The 14,368-nt window shown below is 46.2% G+C and overlaps 1 protein-coding gene across 4 annotated transcripts in view; it reads right to left on the bottom strand.

The window, feature by feature from the left end:
- Positions 1-14,368, bottom strand: part of FAM135A (family with sequence similarity 135 member A) — a 75,314-nt gene that overhangs the window by 36,348 nt on the left and 24,598 nt on the right. For all 4 annotated transcript variants that reach the window (XR_010306975.1, XR_010306976.1, XM_064164154.1 and 1 more), the window contains exons 4-7: positions 4,859-4,998; positions 4,667-4,737; positions 2,947-3,120; positions 1,025-1,151 (exon numbers count right to left, since the gene is read on the bottom strand). Coding sequence is in view for 2 of the 4 variants with exons in the window: in XM_064164154.1 (XP_064020224.1) it covers positions 1,025-1,151; positions 2,947-3,120; positions 4,667-4,737; positions 4,859-4,998 (512 nt within the window). In the remaining 2 variants the exon portion in view is untranslated. The remainder of the gene's footprint in view (positions 1-1,024; positions 1,152-2,946; positions 3,121-4,666; positions 4,738-4,858; positions 4,999-14,368) is intronic.

The raw sequence follows: 14,368 nt of genomic DNA, 5'->3' as shown, positions 1-14,368 counted from the left end.
AAGGGAGGAAAAAAAAAAGGGGGGGGGGAAGGGAGGGGGAAAAATGAGAGAAAAAAATGGGAAGAGAGGGGGAAAAGAGTAGGAAAGGGGAGAAAAAGGCAAGGGAAATAAAGAAAAAAAAAGAAGGAATAAAAAGGAGGGAAAGAGAGGGAGAGGGGGAAAGAGAGGGAGAGGGGGAAAGAGAGGGAGAGGGGGAAAGAGAGGGAGAGGGGGAAAGAGAGGGAGAGGGGGAAAGAGAGGGAGAGGGGGAAAGAGAGGGAGAGGGGGAAAGAGAGGGAGAGGGGGAAAGAGAGGGAGAGGGGGAAAGAGAGGGAGAGGGGGAAAGAGAGGGAAAACAAGAAGGACAGAGAAGAAAAATAGGGAAAGGGAAGAAAAAGAAGGGAAGGAATATAAAGAATGAAAGGCAAGAAAAGGGGGAAAAGAAGGAAATGGAAAAGAAGGAAAGGACAAAAAAATGAAAAGGGGGGAAAAGAAAGAAAAAGGGGAAAAAGAAAGAAAAAGGGGAAAAAGAAAGAAAAAGGGGAAAAAGAAAGAAAAAGGGGAAAAAGAAAGAAAAAGGGGAAAAAGAAAAAGGGAAAAAGGAAAGAAAGAGGGAAAAAAGAAAGAAAAAGGGAAAAAAGAAAGAATAAAGGGAAAAAAGAAAGGGGGAAAAAGAAGAGGCACAATTTAGTTTTGCACAACGAATGCAGTGTTAACACAGAACAACTCCAGAGTAACAAACTGCTCTTTTCACAAACCTCATCCCTGCTATTTGCAAACTGCCATGGATTGCAGTGTATTAAACCAGAAGGTTAAGCACTGCTTACTGCAAACTTCCCCAGCATTTCATACTGCAGACTTTCCACCTGTGTGCTCCTCAGGTGTGCAGCACAGCCCTTTTGGAACAACAACCACTTTTCTCATGCCTAGACAGTAGTAATAACATTCATTCTTTAGCAAATTATATTTCTGGAGGGGAGGGGAGATAAAAAGTCACAGCACACATCAAAAGACCACTTAAACATCAAACTGATAAGATTCTTACATCTGCTGATAACTGCTTTGAGTAGTTATTGCCAAAGACCACGCTTTCAAGGGAAGGAATCACAGAGTCCCTGTTTTGTGCTGGTGCATTCCTGTTCAACCAGGTGTTCTTCACTGGGCGAGGGAAACTGCAAAGAGCACAAATGATCATCTGTTGTGATAAAATCTTGATGTTCTTCAGAAGCAGGAGAAGGAAGGATGATCAATAAGATCCTGGAGGTCCCTAGCATGGTGGGCTGTCTTCTTAAAACACCTCTGATGGCCCAGATAGCTCAGGTAACTCTGCTGCTGTGCTGAGGGAGAGGTGCCCGTTTGAAACCTGTCTTCAGCTGGCTGGAGAAATCTAAGGGATTCATGGATTCAGAAAATGGGTTGTGTTGGAAGAGATCTTAAAGATCATCTATTTCCATCTCCCCTGACACGGGCAGAGGCTCCTCTCACTAATACAGGTTGCTGAAGTTCTCATCCAGCCTGGCCTTGAACATCTCCAGGGAGGGAGCATCCAAAACCTCCCATGGCAACCTGTGCCACTGTCTCACCACCCATGCTGTCAAGAATTTCTTCCTAGTTTCCAGTCTAAAACTGCCCTCTCAGAGCTTTATTCCATTCCCTCTCATCCTATCACTCCCAGCCCTTGTAAAAAGTCCCACCCCAGCTTTCTTGCAGGCCCCACCTCGGCTACTAGAAGGCCACTAGAAGGTCTCCTTGGAGTCTTCTCTTCTTCAGGCTGAACAGCCTCAGCTCCCTCAGCCTGTCCCCATGGGGAGAAGAACTCCTGTCCTCTGATCATCTTCATGTCTCTTTCTGAAGCAGTATTTACCCTCGGCTGTTCTGTTGCTATCTCTCACCACAGAAGTCAGCAGACTCTGTGCCAGGAGACTGTGCAGGCTCCTCCTCATTAATTCTAGTGCAAACCTCACAGAATGCAAACAATATTCCTGGAAGTTTAAGCTGTAGAGATAAATCACAGAATGACTTGAGTAGGAAGGGATCTTAAAGACCACCTAGGCAGGGACACCTCCCACTAGATCAGGGTGCTCAAAGCCTTATCCCAGCTGGGATGTGTTCTTGAGCAACTTGAACTGGGTGAACCTGCTCTGGCAGGGGGGCTGGATTCGATGATCTTCAGAGGTTCCTTCCAACCCCTACCATTCTCTGACTCTGTGATTTCATGTTGCAGAATACATATTGTGCATCACAGGCTCACAGGATGTCAAGGGTTGGAAGGGACCCAAAGAGCTCATCCAGTCCAACTCCCCTGTCACAGCAGGACCACACAATCTAGCTCAGGGCACACAGGAACACATCCAGACAGGCCTGGAAAGGCTCCACACAAGGAGACTCCACAACCTCTCTGGGCAGCCTGTACCAGTGCTCTGGGACCTTTCCAGTCAAGAAGTTCCCCCTTGTGTTGAGCTGGAACCTCCTGTGCTGCAATTTACACCCATTGCTGCTTGTCCTATCCCAGGGAGCAGTGAGCAGAGCCTGTGCCCCCTCTCCTGACCCCCAGACCTCAGACATTTATAAGCATTTATTAGATCTCCTCTCAGTATTCTCTTCTGCAGACTAAGCAGCCCCAGGTCCCTTAGCCTCTCTTCATCAGGCAGTGCTCCAGTCCCCTTATCATCCTCATAGCCCTCTGCTGGACTCTCTCCAGCAGATCCCTGTCCCTCTTATCAGCCTTGCCTTGCCATGAAGACTGTCACCAGAAACATGATCAGTGAATTTAGCTTAGGGAGGAAGTAAATGACAGTGTAAGACAGTACTGATCTAGGAGAACATGCTTCAGCAGGGGGGTTGGACTCAACAACTTCCAGAAGTCCCTTCCAACCCCTCCCACTCTGTGATTCCACAGTTCTAATTTTAGAAGATTCCCATCTGGACACTCAATAATTTGTCTGCATTTTATGAAGAGGAGATTACCTTATCAGGGGCTGGTGCAGAGCAACCAAAGAAGCATGGACTATAACAGATATGACTGAGAGGTGGAAGTAATCAAACATCACATTGACGTAATGGTGAAGGCCCCGGTGTAAGTTAAAGTGCAGCTTTAATGTTCGGCTACTAATTGGCTGTAGTGTGCTCAGGTCATCTGGCCTAGAAACAAATGAAAAACAAAACAACTTTACCAGTAGAAGGAGCACACTGAAACTGCAGCTTATTAATCACTAAGCAATTTAGCTTAGGTCTGTGCTTTGGAATGTGACAGCATCTCCTGCAGAGAAAAAGAGACACTAAAAAAACCCCCAGGATGAGAAAAATCAGTGGTGAAATCTTAACAGAGCAGCACAGGATTTCTTTGCTGGCTTCATATATGTCTAAAATGAACATGCTGCATTTATATGTAATAATGATTTAATCAGGGTAAAGAGTTTACATATATTGTTCTAATAAAATCCATGGTTGAATTGAAATCACCTCCATTTGAACTGTAATCATCTACACTTAGATTGAAATCTTCCACATTTAAACTCAAATCTTCCACATTCAGATTGGAATCTTCCACATTTAGACTGGAATCTTCCACATTTAAATTGGAAGCTTCCACATTTAGATTGAAATCTTCCACATTTAGGTTAGAATCTTCTGCATTTAGATTGGAATCTTCTGCATTTAGACTGGAATCTTCCACATTTAGGTTGGAATCTTCCACATTTAGGTTGGAATCTTCCACATTTAGGTTGGAATCTTCCACATTTAGGTTGGAATCTTCCACATTTAGGTTGGAATCTTCCACATTTAGGTTAGAATCTTCTGCATTTAAATTAAAATCTACATTTAAATTGGAAGCTTCCACATTTAAGATTGAAATCTTCCACATTTAGGTTGGAATCTTCCACATTTAGGTTAGAATCTTCTGCATTTAAATTAAAATCTACATTTAAATTGGAAGCTTCCACATTTAGATTGAAATCTTCCACATTTAGGTTGGAATCTTCTATAATTACAAGGAAATCTTCCACATTCAGAACAAAATCTCCATTTAGATTGGAATCTTCCACATTTAGGTTGGAATCTTCTGCATTTGAATTGAAATCTTTTGCATTTACATTGAAATCTTCTACATTTAGAACAAAATCTACACTTAGATTGAAATCTTCCACATTTAGATTGAAATCTTCTACAGTTAGAACATAATCTCCATTTAAATTCAAATCTTCCATATTTAAACTGAAATCTTCCACATTTAAACAGAAATCTTCCACATTTAAACTGAAATCTTCCACATTTAAACTGAAATCTTCCACACTTAGAACAAAATCTACATTTAAATTCCAGCCTTCTGCATTTCAATTGAAATCTTCCACATGTAGAACAAAAACCTACATTTAGACTGGAATCTTCCACATTTAGACTGGAATCTTCTATACTGAAAATGAAATCTTCCCTATTTAGATTGAAATGACCTACATTTATACTGAAATCAATTACATTTCAATCAACATCTGTTCCATTTAAATTGGAATCTCCCACATTTAGCACAAAATCTACATTTAAATTGAAATCATCTGCATTTGAATTAAAACCTTCTGCTTTTAAATTGAAACCTTCCATATTTAGATTGAAATCTTCCACATTCAGACTGAAAATCTGTATTTCAATCTTCCACACTGAAACACAACTCCTGTGGGTTTCAACTCACGAGTAGTCCGTGTCTGTGAAGTGCAGGTCTAATGTCAGCAGGAAATTCATTTCATTCAGGGACTCCTCAATCTAGAAAGAGATTGCACAAGCATGAAACCTTTTCAGCTCTCTGACTTCTGTTCAGCCAAACTGTGCACAAGGAGTATTTCATGGCCTGCCTGTTAGCAAGCAGAGGTGACTGGCAGCTCACCTTCCTCTCATCCAACAGCATTTTGACTTTGAAAATCATCACATCATTGACAGCAACTTCCTCATTTTTGTAAAGGATCTGAAAGGTTTTGCTGCAGACTACGTTGTCGTGGATGGAAGCGGGAAAGGCAAGGTCTGCTCCTGCAAAGAGAAACAAGGACTGAGAGCGTTGCCCTGCAACCTGCTGTACTAGTTTGAAGCAGGCTAGAATGTTTTGGTGAGAAGAACTAGATTACAAGCCCTGAAAGGAAAACAATGGTGATGTCTACTTCACTCATAGGCTTGCTGAGATGTATAAAACCATAAGTCAAAACATAGATAAGACACTAGGCACCACTCTCGCTTGGGCTGCTGGCTGGGCTGTATCTTACTCTCTAACCTCACCCTCCATTTTTGGGACTAATCACTTTGCTTCCTAACCTCCTGGTCGAACCTCTATTCTTCCCTGGGACTGGGGTAAGGTTGAGAGGGGTAGGGGGAAGGTGAAGGGGTGGTTGGGAGCCCCTCCTGGGGACTCAGGTTTCTGGGAGGGGAGTTGTGTTTCTGTATTACCTTTTACCTTGACTATTTCTGTCTATAACTGTATATACTGTAAATATCTGCTTGTATATTGTGCCAGCTGTAAATATAAGCTTCATTCGTATTTCCAAAGCTGGCTGAGTCCAGTCTGGGTGATTTCTAAAGTGGGGGGGGGGCAAGGAACACCCAAACCATCACACCCGCAAACCCCACAGCACCCAGCAAGTGGAATTGCCCTTCCTATCGGTTTAGCATGACAGCAAGGGCTTATCACAGTATCACAGTACATCAAGGTTGGAAGAGACCTCACAGATCATCAAGTCCAACCCTTTACCACAGAGCTCAAGGCCAGACCATGGCACCAAGTGCCACGTCCAGTCCTGCCTTGAACAGCTCCAGGGACGGCGACTCCACCACCTCCCCGGGCAGCCCATTCCAGTGTCCAATGACTCTCTCAGTGAAGAACTTTCTCCTCACCTCCAGCCTAAATCTCCCCTGGAGCAGCCTGAGGCTGTGTCCTCTTGTTCTGGTGCTGGCCACCTGAGAGAAGAGAGCAACCTCCTCCTGGCCACAACCACCCCTCAGATAGTTGTAGACAGCAATAAGGTCTCCCCTGAGCCTCCTCTTCTCCAGGCTAACCAATCCCAGCTCCCTCAGCCTCTCCTCGTAGGGCTGTGCTCAAGGCCTCTCCCCAGCCTCGTCACCCAATACCATCAGGTATTGGAAGGCAGCATATGAGGTTGCCCTGGAATCTTCCCTTCTCCAGGCTAAACAACTTCACCTTCCTCAGCCTGTCCTCACAGCAGAGATGTTCCAGCCCTTGGATCACCTTTGCAGCCCCCCTCTGGACACACTCATACAACACACTGGGTTGGAGGACATCTCTAGAGGTTATCTAGTCCAACCCCCAGCAGTAAGCAGGGACATCCCCAACTAGATCAGGTTGCTCAGAGCTCCATCAAGCCTGCCCTTGGAATGCTTCCAGGGATGGGACCTTCACCAGCTCCCTGAGCAACCTGTTCCGGTGTTTGAGCACCCTCATGACATCTCCACAAAGCAGAAACTTGTAAATACAGCACAGAGATTTGCTGAAGTGCTTTCATGTGTATCATCAGTTTAGGATGCAGTGCTTCCAAGGCCACAATCTATTACAGTTCAAGTCCCCTGTGGATAATGGCACTTCCAGCTTGCACCCAGGGGTGCCACGGGCCCAGGTGAAGGACGGAGCGGGTCTGGTTTCACAAGGCATGGAATCTGATACGGCTGCAGGGCATCAGCAGAAGGGAACTCCCCCTCCCCTCTGACACAAAAGAAGTTCTGGAGATACCTGGCCACAGGCCCACTTCCTGTGCAGCATCCAGCTCCAGAGCTGCAGCCCTCGGCTCTGCTGACTGCAGTGTAATGTGAAACAGCACCCTCAGAAGCGACAGAGAGGAGGCGATGAGGAAAAGCTGACACTGAGAATAGGCTGAGCCACTGCCATGTGAAGATGCTGGAAGTGAAGCAGAACCACTACTACCTTTTAAGTCTATTAAGTCAGCATAAGGACTTGCAACTGCTGGAGCAGGTCCAGAGGACGCCCACAGAGATGGTCACAGGGCTGAAACACCTCCCATATGAGGACAGGCTGGGAGAGTTGGGGCTGTTGTTCTAGGTATAGGAATGCTATGAGGAAGATTGTGTTAGGCCCGGCACCACCAGAACAACAGGAAGAAGAGGAGGAAGATGACATCCAAGGCTCAAAGGATCCACTCAGAGAGGTCAGGGAAGTTAGGAAGGAATACACAAGGGAATCAGGTGAGCCAATCCTAAGCTGGCTAGTGAGATGCCGTGGCATTGGTGCTAATGCTCTGCAGGTAGGAGACAAGTCTGCCAAGCAGCTGGGACCACTCACTAAGGAGAGTGGAGTGGACAAACACCTGGCAAGTCCTCTTGGTAGGGTTAGCTTGTGGACACGCCTTCTGTTGGCTGTGGCTATGAGATATCCTTCCCGAGATGATCTGCCATGGGCTGCCAAGAAGTGGAACACTGTTGAGCAGGGAATTAAGCTTCTGAAGGAGTTTGCTGTGAAGGAAGTGCTTTATGGAGATCATGGCACTCATGAGCCTGATGATATTCCTTTGGGGACAGGTCTCATGAAGAAGCTGATTAAGCTTGCTCCTTCATCCTATGCTAACATCTTGGCCAGTAAATTCCTAGCAAGGAGTGATAATGGAAGATCTTTCACTGTTGGTGAATTCACTGACCAGCTCAGGCAGATTGAGGACAGCTTGTCCCATTCTGGTATAATCTGTGCCATAAAAACTATGACTTCTGAAATAAAGGGCATGAAAGAAGGTATTGAGAATGGCATTAGAAATGGCATGAAAGAACTGAAGGAGGATCTCGAAAATCTGGTAAAGGATACCGTTCCTGCATCATCTGAATGGGTGCATGTTTCTGCAATCAGGAACAGACGTCCACCTCCTGCAAGGCAATTCCAGCCTAGGAGGAGACAAATTCCACCCAGACAGCAGCAATCACGTGCGTCACTGTGGATACTTCTGCGTGACACATACGGTGAGAACATGAACAAATGGGATGGTAAACCTACTTCAGCTCTTTCAAAGAGGGTCAGGGATCTGCAGAGTGGCAGAAACAGAGGCAGTAATGCCAGGAAAGTAGCTGTCACTTCTTCAGCTCCCGAGAGCAACTGCAATTGTTCCAACAGTTGCAATTTCTCTCACAACAACACCAATCACTGTGTACACCCTACATGCCATGTTCAGCATTAGGGGTGCCCTGCCTCCAGCCAGGAGGAGGAAAGGGATAGTGGAGAGAACCGAATCTATTGGAATGTATTCATTAGGTGGCCTGGCAGTTCAAGAGTTCGGAAATACAGGGCTTTGGTTGACACAGGTGCTCAGTGTACTTTATTGCCATCTAATTGCAAAGGGACAGAGTCCATATCTATTTTTGGAATCACAGGTGGATCTCAAGAGTTAACTAAGGTACAGGCTGAGATCAGTTTAACTGGTAAAGAGTGGAAGACACATACTATTGTAACTGGTCCTGATGCGCCTTGCATTCTGGGAATTGACTTTTTGAGACAAGGTTGTTTCAAAGATCCTAAGGGTCACAAATGGGCTTTTGGAATAGCATCTGTAGAGATTGAGGATGATAAATTGAAATTGTCCATTAGACCTGAACTTTCTGATGAATCTGCAGTTGTAGGACATCATGACATAGAGGACCTGGAAGTGCCAATCGCAACTCAAACTGTTCATCATAGGCAGTACAGAACTAACCGTGACTCTTTGTTGCCCATTCATCAGCTGATTCGTCAATTGGAGAGTCAGGCTGTCATCGAGAAAGCTCATTCACCTTTCAACAGTCCCATCTGGCCTGTGCGTAAACCTACGGGCGACTGGAGACTGACAGTTGACTTTCGTGCCCTCAACGAGGTGACGCCACCCATGAGTGCAGCTGTGCCAGACATGCTGGAACTCCAGTACGAGCTGGAATCGAAGGAGGCTAAATGGTATGCAACCATAGACATTGCTAATGCTTTCTTCTCTATAACCATAGCAAAGGAGTGCAGGCCTCAGTTTGCATTCACCTGGAGAGGAATCCAGTATCAGTTCAATCGTTTGCCTCAGGGGTGGAAACACAGCTCAACCATCTGTCATTCAGTCATCCACAATGCACTGGAGAAAGGTAAAGCTCCAGAGCACATCCAGTACATCGACGACATCATTGTGTGGGGCCAAACTGCTGAGGAAGTCTTCGAGAAAGGTAACAAAATCATTGACATTCTGTTGCAAGCAGGTTTTGCCATTAAGAGAGACAAGGTCAAAGGACCTGCCAGAGAAATTCAGTTTCTGGGAGTGCGGTGGCAGGATGGTCGCCGTTACATTCCTCAGGATGTGATCAACAAAGTCTCTACCATGGCAGTTCCCACCAGTAAGAAGGACACACTTTCTTTCCTTGGTGTGGTGGGATTTTGGAGACTGCACATTCCTGGTTTCAGTCAGATTGTCAAACCTCTGCATGATGTGACTCGTAAGAGAAACAATTTCGAGTGGGGACCTGAACAACAAGCAGCCTTTGATCAGATCAAACGAGAAGTAGTCCATGCAGTGGGCTTAGGACCTGTGAGATCTGGTCCGGACATTAAGAACATTCTGTACACGGCTGCCAGTGACAATGGTCCAACTTGGAGTCTTTGGCAGAGAGCTCCAAATGAGACACGTGGTCGTCCACTTGGTTTCTGGGGACGTTGTTACAGAGGTTCAGAGACAAATTACACTGCAACAGAGAAAGAGATTCTAGCAGCCTATGAGGGAGTGAAAGCAGCTTCTGAAGTGATTGGAACTGAGTCACAATTGCTTTTAGCTCCTAGACTGCCAGTTCTTAACTGGATGTTCAAGGGCAAAGGTTCATCACCACATCATGCCACCGATGCAACCTGGTCTAAATGGATGGCTTTGATAACCCAACAAGCACGAATGGGTAATCTTGACCGACCTGGTCTGGTAGAGGTGATCACCAACTGGCCAGAAGGCACAGACTGTTCCAAACCTCCAGAGGAGAAAATAACTCGTGCTGAGGAAGCTCCTCCCTATGGTGATCTCTCTGATCAGGAAAAGAACTATGCTTTGTTCACAGATGGTTCCTGTCGTCTTGTTGGGAACACGCGAAGATGGAAGTCTGCGGTTTGGAGTCCAACCAGGAGAGTTACCGAAATGAAAGATGGAGAAGGAGAATCCAGTCAGTTCGCTGAGGTAAAAGCTGTTCAACTTGCTCTTGATGTGGCTGAACGTGAGAATTGGCCTATCCTTTACCTCTACACTGACTCGTGGATGGTAGCCAATGCTCTATGGGGTTGGCTGAAGGACTGGAAGAAGAATGGTTGGCAGAGGAAAGGAAAGCCTATTTGGTGTGCTGATCTATGGCAGGACATTGATGCACGGCTGGAGAAAATTCCAGTGAAGGTGCGGCACGTAGATGCACACATGCCTAAGAGCAGAGCTACTGAGGAACATCAACATAACCAGAAGGCAGACCAAGCTGCTAAGATTGCTCAAGCTGATACCAACTCTGAACTTGACATTGACCTTGATTGGAAACACCGAGGTGAACTGTTCTTAGCTCGGTGGGCCCATGACTCATCTGGACATCAAGGCAGAGATGGAACATACCGATGGGCTCGCGATAGGTCAATTGACTTGTCCATGGACGCTATCACCCAAGTCATCTATGACTGTGACATTTGTGCTGCTATTAAGCAGGCTAAGCGAATCAAGCCCTTATGGTATGGTGAGAGATGGTCAAAGTACAAGTATGGTGAAGCCTGGCAGATTGACTACATCACTTTACCTCGATCTCGTTCTGGCAAGCAGTATGTGCTAACGATGGTAGAAGCCAGCACTGGATGGTTGGAAACCTATCCAGTTCCACATGCAACTGCACCTAATACCATTCTTGGTTTGGAGAGACAAATCTTGTGGAAACATGGAACTCCAGAGAGAATTGAGTCAGACAATGGTACTCATTTCAAGAACAATCTTGTGAAAAACTGGGCCAAAGAGCATGGTATTGAATGGATCTATCACATACCCTACTATGCACCAGCTTCAGGGAAGATTGAGCGCTACAATGGTTTGCTGAAAACCACCCTAAAGGCCATGGGGGGTGGAACTCTGAAAAACTGGGACAAACATTTAGCACAAGCTACTTGGTTGGTAAATAGTAGAGGTTCAGTAAACAGAGCAGGACCCGCACAATCAGATTTGGTCCAAACAGTAGACGGTGATAAAGTTCCTGTTGTACGTGAAAAGAATCTGTTAGGGAAAACTGTTTGGGTATTTTCTCCTTCGGGCGAAGGGAAACCTGTCCGAGGGGTGGTTTCTGCTGAAGGTCCTGGTCATACATACTGGGTAATGCAGGAGAATGGTGAAATCCAGTGTATTCCACAGAGAAATCTAACCTTAGCTGAGAGAGTTTAAATCCAAGCTGTTAGGAGTTGTCTGTTCTAGGTAACATCGGCGCCCAACACTGAGAGAATCTACAATAGAATCTACAGTACGTGAGCACGAACCCAACATCACCTGGGAGTCCCTGTTCTGAGCTTTTGAATCACCTACATCTGATTGAAGTGTGAACTGAACTTGTATATATTGTTTTAGTGTAAATATTGGTTTAGATTAGATTGGATAATTCTCAGCGATACTCTGAGCGAAGTAGACAGGGGTGGATTGTGCTAGTTTGAAGCAAGCTGGAATGTTTTGGTAGAAGAACTAGATAACAGGCAGTGAAATGAAAAACAATTGTGTCTACTTCTCTCACAGTTACGCTGAGAACTCTGGGAAGAAGAAAGACTCTTTCTCCATTTTGTCTCTCACTCTTGCTTTGGCCTTGGACCTGGTCACATCTCATTAACCCTGCTCCTACTAACCTTGCTCCCTAACCTCTTGGCTGCACCTCTTTTCTTCCTGAGAACTGGGGTAAGGTTGAGAGGGCCGGGGGGAGGTGTTGGGGTGGTTTGAGAGCCCCTCCTGGGGACTCAGGTTTCTGGGAGGGGAGTTGTGCTTTCATATTGTTTATCCTTTGTATATTTCTGTATATAATTGTATATAACTGTATATATTGTAAATAGCTGCTTGTAAATTCTGCTAGCTGTAAATAAATTGCTTCATCTATATTCCCAGGGTCCATCTGAGTTAGCTGGGGCAAATACAAAGTGTGGGAGGGGCGGGGTAACCCCCAAACCATCACACCCTACCACTCTGTGATTCTGTGAATGCTCCAAGTAGGCAACATGGCTTGTACTGGAGTGGGAAAACCACAGCACTGTCAAAGGGAATAGAATCACAGAATCAACCAGGTTGGAAGAGACCTCCAAGATTATCCAGTCCCACCTGACAGCCAGCCCTATCCAATCAACTAGTCCATGGCACTAAGTGCCTCATCCAGTTTAGAACAGACAAGTACGAGGAAGACAGTAGAGATAGAAAAGTACAGGATGAAGTACCTGACATCATCCTCAAGAGCCAGAGTTGTGAGCTCCTCCAGCCTCCTCCATGGCCAACAAGCAAGAGGCACTTTCAGACAGTGGATCAGTCCTCTTAGTGCTAGGCCATGCATAGCCTAAGAACAACCATTTTCTACAAAGAGCTATTTTCTGCTGGTGCCTCAGCAGCTGGCACTGGTGCCAGCAGAAAATAGCAGTTTGAGCAGGAGAGATGAGTTCTGAGCTGGTGGCCAGCTCTGCTAAATTAAGCAAGCAGCTGAAACAAATGGAAGGCAGAGCTCCTTGGCAAGACCAAGCCCTATCATATTCACAAGGACAAACTGCTGCCCCTTCCATTGACCAGCTTGCACCTTCCTCCCTGCTTTGTTGTGGCACAAACTTTACCAGGAGCTACCTGGAAAGCCAAATGGAGAGACTGATCTAGAGAGGACCTCAGTCTGGGGATTTGGAGGGATCTGGGGGTTTGTAAAACAGCTGGGTGAGTTCCCCAGTTGAGCTCCCAAACCAAATCAAGACACTTGTGTCAACAGTAAGAGGGTAAGGAGGAGTGGCCAAGGGGAATCATGAGCTGCTTTGGGTTTATTTTTTGATAGTGCTGCTGATCTCAAATCACAACATCATGGAATTGTTTTGGTTGGCAAAGACCTCTAAGATCATTGAGTCCAACTCAACCTAAGACCACCACGGCCACGTCAAGTCGCAGTCCTTATGCTCAGTAACAGGAGACAGAAGATCTAACAGACACACCACAGTTTACTGACAAGATTGCAGCTTTCTGAGAGAAACAACTGAAGACCATTCTAAGATACACTTTGAAGTGGAAAATGATTTCTTTTTCAGCAATACTAGTCACATTATTAATTAATTAAACAGATGAGGAACTGTCCTGCTGGAATGCAGCTTCATGGAGAAAGAGCTTGAAGCCTATAGTGAACAGCAGGTTATGGGGACAGAAATCCTGGGGTGCACCAAGAAAAGTGTGTCCAGCAGGTCTAGGGAGGTTCTCCTCCTACTCCACTTTGTCTTTGTGAGACCACACCTGGAATCTTGTCTCCAGTTTTGGGCTCCCTAAGTCGAAAGAGACAGGGAACTACTGGAAGGATCTACTGTAGGGATCTACTGGAGAGCTACAAGGATGATGAGGGGACTTAAGCATCTTTCCTGTGAAGAAAGACTGAGGGCCCTGGGGCTGTTTAGTGTGGATAAGAGAATGAGAGGGGATCTGATCAATGTCTGTAAATATCTGATGGGTGGGTGTCAAGAAGGTGCCAGGCTCTGTGTGGTGGTGTCCAGTGATAGGACAACAAACAATGGGCACAAGCTGGAGCACAGGAGGCTCCACTTCAACAGAAGGAGAAAGCTCTTCACTATGACAGTGGCCAGGGAGGTTGTGGAGTCTGCTTCTCTGGAGACTTCCAAACCCACCCTGGCTGCATTCTTGTGTGACCTGCCCTAGGTGATCTTGCTTTGGCAGGGGAGTTGGACTGGATGATCTCTGGAGATCCCTTCCAACCCCTACCATTCTATGTCACCTGCACAGATGGGCAGAGTCCAAGGGGATGGCATTCAATGGCTCCAGGTGCAAGGTGCTGCACTTTGGCCACAACAACCCCATGCAGAGATACAGGCTGGGGTCACAGTGGCTGGAGAGCAGCCAGACAGAGAGGGATCTGGGGGTGCTGATTGATACCCGCCTGAACATGAGCCAGCAGTGTGCCCAGGTGGCCAAGAGAGCCAGTGTCATCCTGACCTGCATCAGGAATGGTGTGGTCAGCAGGAGCAGGGAGGTCATTCTGCCCCTGTACTCTGCACTGCTTAGACCACACCTTGAGTGCTGTGTTCAGTTCTGGGCCCCCCAGTTTAGGAAGGACACTGAGATGCTTGAGCGTGTCCAGAGAAGGGCGACGAGGCTGGGGAGAGCTGTGCCAGGGCAGGTCTAGGCTGGATGTGAGGAGGAAGTTGTTGTCAGAGAGAGTGATT

This window comes from Pogoniulus pusillus, chromosome 25 (assembly GCF_015220805.1).
Source record: "Pogoniulus pusillus isolate bPogPus1 chromosome 25, bPogPus1.pri, whole genome shotgun sequence".
NCBI classification, from domain to species: Eukaryota; Metazoa; Chordata; class Aves; order Piciformes; family Lybiidae; genus Pogoniulus; species Pogoniulus pusillus.
This window is presented reverse-complemented; position numbering and strand designations above follow the sequence as displayed.